We start from the raw sequence: 12122 nt of genomic DNA, 5'->3' as shown, positions 1-12122 counted from the left end.
GCACTGCCTGTATTTTCACTTGATAACTAGTTTTTGAATACTTTAGGCACTATTCTAGGTTCAAGACGTATAGCTATGAACAAAGGCCGTAGTTACTATCCTTGTGGAACATTTGTCTGATTAGGAGGAGACTGATGATAAACCAGTGGACAATAAGCTTTTTTAAAAAATGGAAAAAAGGCTATGAAGAAAAAAATAAGGGAGATGGAGAGTATTGCTAAGGGAGTGGGTGGTGGTGGGTTATTTTATATAGGGTGGCCGGGGGTCTCTCTGGAATGGTGAGCAAATCTAAGAATGTTCTAAATAGCCATCTAAGAAATGACTTTGTAAACAAATTGTACACAGGATTTATAGTGATTCTAAATATATTTCACCTATGTGTAATGGGACTTGAGTAAGTCCAGTGGAAAATAAAAGATTACTAAGTTTAATGGGTAATCCTAAGTAGTTCTTAGATGCTTTAATGCTAGGGAGTGAGCCACTGTTTAGAGCACTGTTCATAGAGTGTAGTTAAAGGACTCCTGAGGGTTTAAGTTCCTTCCAAGGTCTCTGCAAGATTTCCCTTTTTCAATTACATATCTGTGTGAGGCTAGATTTTCTTTATATTGTTCAGTCATGATAATATAGCTCAATAGATGAAGTGCAGAAGCCAGAGATAATATCTAGCTGTCTGCTAGACATTAAAGTATTTGTAAAAGTGTCAAACAATGCCACTTTTACCAATTTTTTGATAGGTATTTTTAATTAAATGTTTACATTAACATGTAAGGGTTTATTATTTTTAAAATGAACTAATAAATGTATATTCTAAAACTTTCTCCGTTTTAATTTTTTAAAAAAAGTTTTATTTACTTATTTCAAGAGAGGGAGAGTGAGAGAGCAAGGGAGGGTCAGAGAGAGAGAGAGAGGGAGAGAGAGAATTCCAAGTAGATTCCACACTGTCAGCAAAGAGCCCAATTCAGGGCTCAAACTCACAAACCGTGAGATCATGACCTGAGCTGAAAGCAGGAGTCAGATCCTTAATCGAATGAGCCACCCAGGTGTCCCAGTTTTCATTTCTAATAAGGTAAAAATCAAAAGCTATAACTCACATAAACAAAAGCTGAGTATCTTAATTCTTAAGAGGTTTAAGATAAGGGGCGCTTGGTGGCTCAGTTGGTTAAGCATCTGACCCTCGTAAGTAAGTATCTGATTCTTGGTTTTGACTCAGGTCACAGTCTCATGGTTCGTGGGTTTGAGCCCTGCATCAGGCTCTGTGCTGGTGGTATGGAGCATGGTTGGGATTCTCTGCCTCTTTCTCTGTCCCCTCCCCTTGTGCTCTTTCTCTTTCTCTCTCAAAATAAATAAATTAATTAAAAAAAAAAAAGAAATTAGACAAAAAAAGAGGCTTAAGGTTAGAAAATTTCAAAAATGTGATTTTAATGTTTCCTTAAGAGTAAGGTATTTACTTCTCTGCAGATAAGCGCAATGGATGCGGCTCCACGAAATATTTCTCCAGGACTTCAAAATGGAGAAAAAGGTGGGTCCTGGAGTCTGTAATCACTTGCCACTGGATTTAAAGAGATTCCTTGGTCTAGAAGTTGTTTCCATGGCTAATTTTGAGAAGATTTTCTGATGCAGTTGTTACAGACTTTTTTCTCCCTTCCTGTATTATAGCACTGTCAGTGTATCTTAGAGTATATTGCAAGAAGATCAATGAGGACGTAGAAATAACACGATCTGTTGGGGGAAGAGCAAAGAAAAGAAGGAAATTGAATTTTTGTTTTGCTTGTTCCTAAGTCAGCAGGTTTCACTGCAAAAATATTAGAAAGTTTAATTTCTGTTTTCATGTCACTAAAATCTTTTTCTAGACCTAAGCTGTCTTTCACAGTATTTCATTGAATAACTTGGTGCCATCCTAGAAAATTTGTAGGGACATTTTCTTGGATCGTCTTTGTGGAATGTGAGCTCAACTCATAATTCTTGATATTTTTCTATTATGATTCAGTAAACTTTCCCCCTGAGAATGAGCACGTGATTTTTTTCTTCCAATGGTGTCTTGATTTTATTCCCTATTAAATTGAATGAACTGGGATTTAGGTAACCAGTTATGGTCTAGTCGTAAAGAATATTAGATAGGAATCAGACTTGGGTGGCCAGCCACAGTGCTGTCACTAAGAGCTGACTGAGGTCAAGTCATGTAACCTGTTTGGATATTTGTATCTATGTCTATTAAAAACATTTTTTTTAAAAGTTTATTTATTTATTTTGAGAGAGAGAGAGAGAGAGCATGAGCAGGGGAGGGGCAGAGAAAGGGAGAGAGAATTCCAAGCAGGTTCCGCACTGTCAGCGCAGAGCCTGATGCAGGGCTTGAACCCACAGACCCACGGGATCATGACCTGAGCCAAAACCAAGAGTTGGAGGCTTAACCGACTGAGCCACCCAGGCGCCCCTGTATCTATTTCTAAAATGTGTGCTAAAATGGCCTAAGTAATTTTTAGGAAGCTAAAATTCTTTGCTTCAGGAGGCAGAAATATGAGTTGGCATTTAAAAAACATTCCTATTAGGTAGACATGGGCTCGGCGTTTTTGAATGGCTCACTAAAGTCTGTTTTTCTTTAGAGGACCGCTTCCTGACCACCCTGTCCAGCCAGAGCCCCGCCAGCTCGGCGCATCTGCAGCTGCCTACCCCCCCGGAAGCCCTGCCCGAGCAGCTGGCGGGAGCGCCCCCTGAGCTCGATACAGCCAGCAGTTCCGAAGGTACAGTTGAAGTCATTTTTACTGTACTTCATCCGAAAGAGAACACTGTGAATGCTTTGATACAACGCTTTCTTATCTCTTAGAGTTTGTACGTTTTATCTTTCCTGGAAGTGCTATTTTAGTTCCAGCTTTTTACCGTATCACTTCTGCAGTTGGCGCTCCTTGACATAGGAATATCTAAGGAGTAGAATGTTATTCTGCTTCATCTGTTTTCTGGAATATTACTTTCTTGAGTCCCACAAAGCACATGGTTTTGGCCTTGTAAGAAAATAAGAGAAATTGCAGCCATTTCTCCCACAACAACTGTTTATTTCACTAATGGCAAATTTATGCCTCGTTTCTCTCTTTCCTTGCTTTCTGTTCAAAGCAGTAACTACTTAAGTAGTGTAAACTTTAAAAATAACTTTGAGTTTTTAATTTTTTTAAAAGTTCACTTATTTTCAGAGAGAGAGAGAACGAGTGTGCGACTGGGGGAGGAGCAGAGTCTAGAGAGAGAGAGAGAGAAGAGAAGAGAAGCCCAAGTAGGCTCCATGCTGTGAGCGCAGAGCCCAATTCAGGCCTCGCGGCCCGTGAACTTGAGATCATGACTTGAGCTGAAATCAAGAGTAGGACGCTTAACTGACCGAACCACCCAGGTGCCCCCATTAAACTCTGATGTCACAGCCACAGTGCATATAACTGAGTTGAAGTGATAATAAGAAGAGTTGTGGCTACGTTCACGAATGCTCAGGCAGTAATTTCATCATGGCTGCTGCCCGGCCCCTGCAATGATAAAGCATTGATTATGGGATGGTTCCAATTTCAGAGAGGGTGAAATGTAAAACAGTGTGATCTTTGGAGTCAGTGCTATGTATGCTTCACTATTGTTTCCTCTTTCATCCCCAAAGAGTCCTTATTCCTAGATCAGAAATTTTGTACCATAATTGGTAATTATGGTGTGAATATATGTCTGTATTCCAAAACTGGCAAGAAATAATAAATACTTTATTATTATGATACTTTATACTGTTTTTTACTTGTTCTGAATATTAACTTATAAGGAGAATATTTTTTATCCTAGATGTGTTTGATGGACATTTGCTGGGATCCACAGACGGCCAGGTGAAGGAAAAATCAACCATGAAAGCCATCTTTGCAAATTTGCTTCCAGGAAATAGCTACAACCCTATTCCATTTCCGTTGTAAGTACTGTAAAAGTCAGTGGCTGTTGTTGGGTTGTTTTGTTTTCACTTACTTTTTAACACCTCGTTCCAAATATTTATCCTTTACGTATTTAAATATATTTATTTAACATTATGCATACTTCTCAAATTATATTTCCATCATAGTAAAAGAAGTGTCTTTTGGTATAATGTAATTTATAGAATTATTATATAGCAACCATCATCATATAGTGGATGAATGAGTGAGAAAAACATTAATGTTGCTTAATGCTCAAGATTACTAGTGCTGAAAATAATTGTTTATACCTATATATAAATATTATATCTATCTATCTATATCTATCTGTCTATCTATCTGTCTATCTATATTAAAGACATACTGCTACATCTGTTGATCCCATGGTCATAAAAACATACTGCTGGTTGTGTATGAAGATGACAGTACTGACTTACAACTTTCTGGGACATGGTACTTTTCGGTCAATGCATTACAATGACCTGTACAAATTTTCATGTGATCTTGTTTGTACTGGGCTCACTGAGTAGGAAAGAAAACAGGTTGGCTGTGAGTTTTTTCCCCACTGGTTGATCTGTGTAGCCATCAGATGCTGCTCCTGTATGCTGCTACAAGTGCATCCAAAAGGTGGACATTTGTTCATAAGACCTTTGTTCTTAACTTTGTATTAATTTATTAGTCAATATTTAAATGTACTGAGTGCCAGTTCTAGTGCCCCAGGATGTAGAACAAGATTAATAAGGAAAATCACTGCTCTTGGGAGCTCACCGTCTCAGGGAGGGGACAAGTAGAGATTTACACTACAGTCTGTGAAAGTCCCTGTTTTCTCTGCTTCAGACTTGACTTAGTTTCTTGACTAGGTTGTTGTTCCTCCTGTTGTATGACCTTTGCCCATGCCCTCACTTTCTTCTTTTGTCATTACTCTGAATTCTTTTTCAGGGAAACTTTAGACCGTCCCCACTAGCTCCCTGCCTCAGCCAGATTAGGTCTCCTTGTTACATGCTCTCATGATTCCCTCGTGGCGCTTACCACAGATAGTGATTGTATTTATTTGCAGGATTATTTGATGCTTTCACATCTTGTTCATGTTAGGTGCTTAGTAATGGTTTTTCTTTTCTTTTAAAAAAAAATTTTTTTTTTAACATTTATTTGTCTTTTTGAGAGACAGAGACAGAACGTGAGTGGGAGAGAGTCAGAGAGAGAGAGAGGGAGACACAGAATCTGAAACAGGCTCCAGGCTCCGAGCTGTCAGCACAGAGTCTGACACGGGGCTTGAACTCACGAACTGCGAGATCATGACCTGAGCTGAAGTCAGAGGCTTAACCGACTGAGCCACCCAGGCGCCCCAGTAATAGTTTTTCTTAATATTGTGTTTCTGGCACAGCAAATAGCTGTTAACATGAATGAATGAATGCCTCCCTAGGAGCTTTAGGGTGGAGGTCAGGGGATCAAGATTTGGGTTAAAATGGAGTCACACCGTTGAGTTTCCATATGATAAATAGGAGAATGGCTGTGTTATATTATTTCTTGTTGGACTAATACTAGACTTGGAGCTGTGTTCATCTCAAAAAGTATTTATAATGGATAGCAGAAGTGTGAAAGATTTTGTTCCACTATAAGCCTGAACAAAAAGTCTTGTAGAAACTGTGTTATATTATTTCCTCCCGGAAACGTGGAAAGCGTTGTATAGAGTAACTATTCTGGAACCCTGCGATTTGAAAACCGATCTGACAATTTCCAATTACCTGTAAAAACTTTGTGTTGATAACATTTTCCTTGGCTGTTTGGTTAAATTCTACATACATTTTGGCTTACTTAGTTATATTCTTGTAATTATGCAGTATTTACCTAACTTAAAATTGTCATGAGATTTACTTATAATGTGTTAGTGGTTTGTGTATATGATTTTCTGCTAATTTTGTTCTTCTTTATTTATTTGAAAATTTTGAACAGCGATCCAGATAAACACTACTTAATGTATGAACACGAACGGGTACCCATTGCTGTTTGTGAGAAGGAGCCCAGCTCCATCATTGCTTTTGCTCTCAGGTATTATTCATGGGACTTTTCACCTGTGATTAGATCTTTATATTTTATGTATATTTACTAACCGTCTTATTGTTGAGATCTTTTATAGAGAGTAGGGAAGAATGGTTAAATATAAACAAAAATACATATTCTTAGGGCACAATAGCTTGTTTTCTTTGTGTATGAAAGTGTATTCTGTACCCAGATAATAGCAGGATGATTCTTAAGCAAGCTTCTACTTAGTAAATTGACTAGGCAAGTTATTTACTCACCTTTATATCCTCTAAACATTCTCTGTTCTACTGTGTATCCCCTCCTTACGTTTACTTACTGATATACTAGAACGTCTTATGTCGTCTGAGTTCCTTTTTGTGCTCTTCCTTTCCTTCCTGCTTCCCACACGTAGCAGGTAGTTTTCTTACTAGAGTAATGCCGTTCCTATGCCTTAACCCACTTACATGCCCACACTTATCATGTGTTTTAAACAAGCATTCCTCTATAAAAGTATTTACATCTTCTGTCTAAAAAGACAGCACTTTTAATTTAATTTAATTTAATTTAATTTAATTTATTTATAATGTTTTTAATGTTTACTTATCTCTGAGAGAGAGAGAGAGAGAGAGAGGGAGAGACGGAGCACAAGGTGGGGAGGGGCAGAGAGAGAGAGAGAGAGAGAGAGAGAGAGAGAGAGAGAGAGGAGAGAGAGAGAGAGAGAGAGAGAGAGAGAGAGAGAGAGAGAGAGAATCCAAAACAGGCTCTAGGCTCTGGGCTGTCAGCACAGAGCTGGGAGATCATGACCTGAGCCGAAGTCAGACACTTAACCTGCTGAGCCACCCAGGCACCCCTAAAAAGACAGCACAGACAATATCTTGGTAGTGACAGAACTTAGTTTAAGTATAATCTAAGATGTTTAATTAAAATTTTTTTTTCTGTTGGAAGACATTGAAATTTAAAATTTTCTTTTTATATATTATTTACAAGAAGGCTGCTTATTCAACAAATACTTAAATGTCTATAAGATGTGGTATACTAGGTATTGGATATGTAAAAGTAAACAAGGTAGGTTTATATGCCTTAGCATTTATTAGAGTTCACATGTTTGGGTAATGAGGAATTTCTTTCCTTTAGGAGATTTCATATGACAATTTTTTTTGTTTTGTTTTTGCCTTTTGGCCTTTATGAAGTTAGTATTTGCTTCTTACTTTATTGCTTAGTCTTGCTACATTAATAGATAGAAAGGTAAGAAAGCCAACTAAATAAAAAATTCCTATTGTACTGTTAGGAATGGAGTATACTAGTAGAAGTCACTTTCTTCTAATGTGTTGGAAAAATAATACATGCTTATCTTGTTCCCTGACATCTGTCTAAATCAGGGCTCCCAGACTGCTAGTCTAAGAGTTGAAGTTTTTTTCTTAAAGTTTAGTACCTCTAAGTAGAAAACCATTCTCACGTCCCTTTTCACAGTTACACTAAAGTCTGAAGTTTTATACTTTAAATTACCTGTTGTATTCCTGAAGATATTTGGTCTAAATATTAATACGAAGGCTTTCACAATCACCTTTTAGGATATTGATACTGGTTAGTGTGTTGGTTTGTATTTTGCAGTATTATCTGTGAAGATGACCTTCTTCATGAAGCTTCTACTTGATAACTTTTGTTAGTTGACTCAAACGTGTTTAGTTATGGGTACACAAAACGATTGTATTTCTGTAATGCAGAGCTTATTCTAAAGTATATGATTTGTTTTGAAGAGAAGTTTAATGTTTAACATGTTGCAACCTATTTCTACCCTAAGTTGTAAAGAATACCGAAATGCCTTAGAGGAATTATCCAAAGCGACTCAGCGGAACAGTGCCGAAGAAGGGCTTCCAACAAATAGGTAATCTGTGATTGAGTAGAATTTATTTAATTTGGCTATATGTCATCATTTTTTTAGTTCTTTATTATTATTAAGTTTATTTTGAGAGATAGAATGCGAGTGGGGAAGGGGCAGAGAGAGAGGAAGACACAGAATCAGAGGCAGGCTGCAGGCTCTGAGGTGTCAGCACGGAGCCCGACATGGGGCTTGAGCTCACGAAGTGTGAGATCGTGACCTGAGCTGAAATCAGAGGCTTAACCGACCGAAGCGCTCAGGTGGCCCTATGTCATCATTTTTTAAATGCTCATACTTCAATTTTATTGTAATATATTATTATCAGCATGAAAGTTTCTAGGATACCGACAGTGGCATTCAAACTTTAGCCAACAATTAACAGAACAAAATTCAAGGATAGCAAAAGGCCTTCAGCGGTGCTTTTGGATAGTAGTTTTCTGATCATGGCCATAGACGTTCAGTGTATATTGCAGATTTAAACTTTCAGCATTTTAAATTCTCCTTATTGTTTTTATTTAAATAATAGTAACTTGTGAAATTAGTAACCCACTGCTTTACTTTGTAATTTAAACTACTTGTGAATTTTCAATAATAACTAAACGTTCTAATAGTTTAAAAACAACCCCCCCCCCCCCAAACTGGTTCTTTTAGTATGTTCGGTATTTTACACATGTAGACAGAAATTGTCGTAGGCTCATTATTTTCTTATTGAAATAGGTTTTTGACTTTCACTAATGTGACACAATTTGATCTGATTTATTAATGTGGTAACTAGACTGAGAAATACGAAATTGGTATTTTCTGTAATTGTTTGACTTACAGGTGCTAATATAGCTGTAATGGACTTGGGGAAAGTATTATAAAAGGCTCTGCTGTCATATATTTTCCGTATACTTTCATAGTTACAACATTTTGCTTCAGAGGAAGATCTTTCTTCTGTGTTATAACCTGTGTTTGTATGACTTATGAATTGAATTTTGGATACTGTGGGTGGGGTTAGGTGGGGAGTCAATTAATGTAGGAACCATTTTCTGTGTGAGTAGTATGAATCTAACTTTTCCTTTTTTTTTTTTTTTTTCAGTACTTTGGACAGCCGACCAAAGAGCAGCAGCCCTATTAGATTACCTGAGGTCAGCGGAGGACAGACAAACCGTACAGCAGAAGCAGAACCACAGCCAAGTAAGATTATACATAGAGGAGTAGTTATTATTAGTTTTATTTATAATTATGGTTTGAAGAAGAAAACATTAAATAAGAAATAGCATCTGGCAAGAATTTATTACTTCTGGTCTTTACAGTATTATACATGTTAATAAATTTTTGTATGCCCTCTTTTATACATACTTTGATTTCGTTTGATCTTTACCTGACTATTGGATTTGAAACTTCTAGAAACTCATAGGTCCTGCAAAAAGAAGCAGAATCTGCCTTAGAGTTTTCAGTTTGAAGTATACAAGCTAAGAGTGGCTTTAAAAAACTTAAACTTTTGTGTTTTGAAACTTAAAAAAGTTTTTACAGTATTGTTAGCATTGTGAAAAGAACTTTTCATGTGTCATGTCCTTTAATCCCCATAATAACTACTAAGAATTATTGTATATATCCTCAGTTTTTAGAAAGTTAAACTTAAGTACCTTGCTCAAGATTACAGAAGTAGCTGGAAGGTGGGATTTGAACATGGATCTCTTTGGCTTTGTCAGGAATCTATTCACTACAAATAGCAGAAGACTCAAGTGACTACTGGGGCTTAACCAAATAACAGTTTATTTTTCTAAAAAAGCAACATCCGGAGACAGGCAGTTGCTGGCATTGGTTCAGTTAGTCAGCATTGTCATGACAGTAGAGGGGGTAGTTTCTTTATGATTTTCTTAAATTTTCCTCATGATCAGAATGTTCTAGTTCATGTCTCCATTTGAGGCAGAGAGAAGGGAAGTAGGTATAAGCTGCAGCTGTTTCCTGTGATGAGGAATGCAGAGGCTTCCCCTGTGGTCTCATTGGCTAGTGAGGAATCTCGTGACCACCCCTTCCTGGAAGGGACAACAGCGCTGTCCTGATTGCTTATACAAATCGTGATTCGTTTTCTGGGTTTCTCCACATTGCCACCCCAACCAGAATTGCAGTTCTTTCAGCAAGGAACAAGGTGGGCTTGGATATTAAGGAGGCCATAATGGGGTCTGCCACCCTAAACTAATAAGCACTTTATGAATGACATTTTATGTGGATTTTATAGATGGTAAATTGAACAAGATTAGAATCATATATGCTAAGCTCAGAGATGATACATAGATGATATATATGTATATACCAAATTCAAAACTAGGAATAAAATTACAGTGAGCTAGGGCGCCTGGGTGGCTCAGTCGGTTGAACGTCCAACTCTTGATTTTGGCTCAGATCATGATCTCATGGTTGGTGGGATTGAGCCCCTGCCCTCCCTCCCCCCACAACCCCCCCCCCCTCCCCCCCGCCTCCGGGATCTGTACTGACAGTGCAGAGCCTGCGTGGGATTCTCTATTTCTCCCTCTCTGTCTCTTCCTCTCCCCCCACCCCAAGTAAATACATTAAAAAAAGGTATGTAAGCTTTGGCCATCTTATACTAATTTCTGAAAAATGCTGAAAAAATCTTATATTTTGCTGTGTTAAAATATAGGAACACAAATGGTACAGAGATATTACCTTTAACTCTGAATTCTGTTTTTCTGTAGAATTTCTCATTTTGATATATAGCTACCTGAACATAGCTCTTCTTTTATGTTTCTGATAATAAAAGTGCTTGACTAACCACCTCCCCCCCAAACCCATAAAACATATGGAATAATGTTATTACCTTCGTGTAATGGGTTCTTGCTAAGAAAGGAATGAGTTGAAAATCTTTTTTCTCTTTTCACCTGTAGTGACCTGTACTGAATATGTTACCTTTTATTTTTAGCCAAAAAGACTTCTGGAATGCTGTCCTTCTTCCGAGGGACAGCAGGGAAAAGCCCTGATCTCTCTTCCCAGAAAAGAGAGACCTTACGTGGAGCAGACAGTGCTTACTACCAGGTTGGGCAGACGGGCAAGGAGGGGACGGAGAATCAAGGTGCTGAGTCTCAAGGTGTGTTAAAGGAAACCAAATGAGCTTATTTTAGCTGCTTGTGTTCTTTCTAGTCTTAAGTAGATAATTCTTACTGCTGAAACTCAGACATTCGCTGTCTTCTCATGCCTCAGTATGGCAGAGTGGAAAAAGCATGGTGCTGATAAGAGGCCAGATGTTATTGCTGTCACTTACTGTGTGGTAGAATCAGAAATCCTTAGTTTCCATACCTGTAAAGTGGCAAAAGCAATGTCTTCTGAGGCTTACTAGGACTGAGTGACATTACACACGTAAAACATGTAAGTCACAGTATATATTCAAATGTTTTCACCTCACTACCCCCTTAGACATTTCCTTTCTTTTCCAGTCTCTATAGGGTTGAGGGCATTGATGTCTGCCTTCGTTCTGATATTTTATTTTATTTTTTTATTTTTTTGAAAAAATTTTTTTTAAGTTTATTTATTCTTGAGAGATAGAGACAGAGTGCAAGCACGGGAGGGGGAGAGAGAGGGGGAGACACAGAAGCAGAAGCAGGCTCCAGGCTCTGAGCTGTCAGCACAGAGTCCAACATGGGGCTCGAACTCATGAACCATGAGATCATGACCTGAGCTGATGTTGGACGTTTAACCAACTGAGCCACCCAGGCGCCCCCGTTTTGATATTTTAAAATATGTCTACTTGATTGTGTTTGGATATGAGGTTAGACCAGGCATAGGCAAATCATGCTCACCTGTTTTTGTAAGTAAAGTTGTATTGGAACATAAGCACACCCATTCATTTACTTATTGTCTGGCTGCTTTCGTGTTATATTGAAAAATTGAATAGTTTTGACTGAATAAAATACTTACCATCTAGCCCTTACAGAAATAGTTTGGTGACCCTGGGTTAGATCATGAATTAGTAGTCTACAAGATAGCGTAATATATTTTCATTAGTACTTAAGCTATCTGTTTAGGATTCTGTAGGCTTCTGTTGGGCTGTAATCCTTGGAAGACATTGGTGCTTAGAAAACTAATTTTGAAATGTGAGACATAGAGGATTATTTCTTCTAACTATTAAAGTATGTTCCAAACTTGTAATAATTAGAGTAGATCTAGACACACAAATCAAATATAAAAAATTGCTCTGAGGTAGACACTAGTATATTTTATGTATTGTATATATATCTTAGCGTATAACAAAGAAAGCATCTGGGAATGCAAGCTGGTGCAGCCACCCTGGAAAACAGTATGGA

The 12122-nt window shown here is 37.8% G+C and overlaps 1 protein-coding gene across 1 annotated transcript in view; it reads left to right on the top strand.

The window, feature by feature from the left end:
- The window catches only part of PIKFYVE (phosphoinositide kinase, FYVE-type zinc finger containing), an 82805-nt gene that overhangs the window by 60141 nt on the left and 10542 nt on the right, over positions 1-12122 (top strand). The window contains exons 30-36 of the mRNA XM_058707040.1: positions 1459-1519; positions 2601-2738; positions 3799-3919; positions 5871-5966; positions 7741-7824; positions 8900-8997; positions 10745-10909. Coding sequence (XP_058563023.1) covers positions 1459-1519; positions 2601-2738; positions 3799-3919; positions 5871-5966; positions 7741-7824; positions 8900-8997; positions 10745-10909 — 763 coding nt within the window. The remainder of the gene's footprint in view (positions 1-1458; positions 1520-2600; positions 2739-3798; positions 3920-5870; positions 5967-7740; positions 7825-8899; positions 8998-10744; positions 10910-12122) is intronic.

Source organism: Neofelis nebulosa, chromosome 2, assembly GCF_028018385.1.
Source record: "Neofelis nebulosa isolate mNeoNeb1 chromosome 2, mNeoNeb1.pri, whole genome shotgun sequence".
In the NCBI taxonomy this organism is placed as follows: domain Eukaryota; kingdom Metazoa; phylum Chordata; class Mammalia; order Carnivora; family Felidae; genus Neofelis; species Neofelis nebulosa.
Note: the sequence above shows the minus strand (reverse complement) of the source record. Positions and strands in the feature narration are given on the sequence as shown.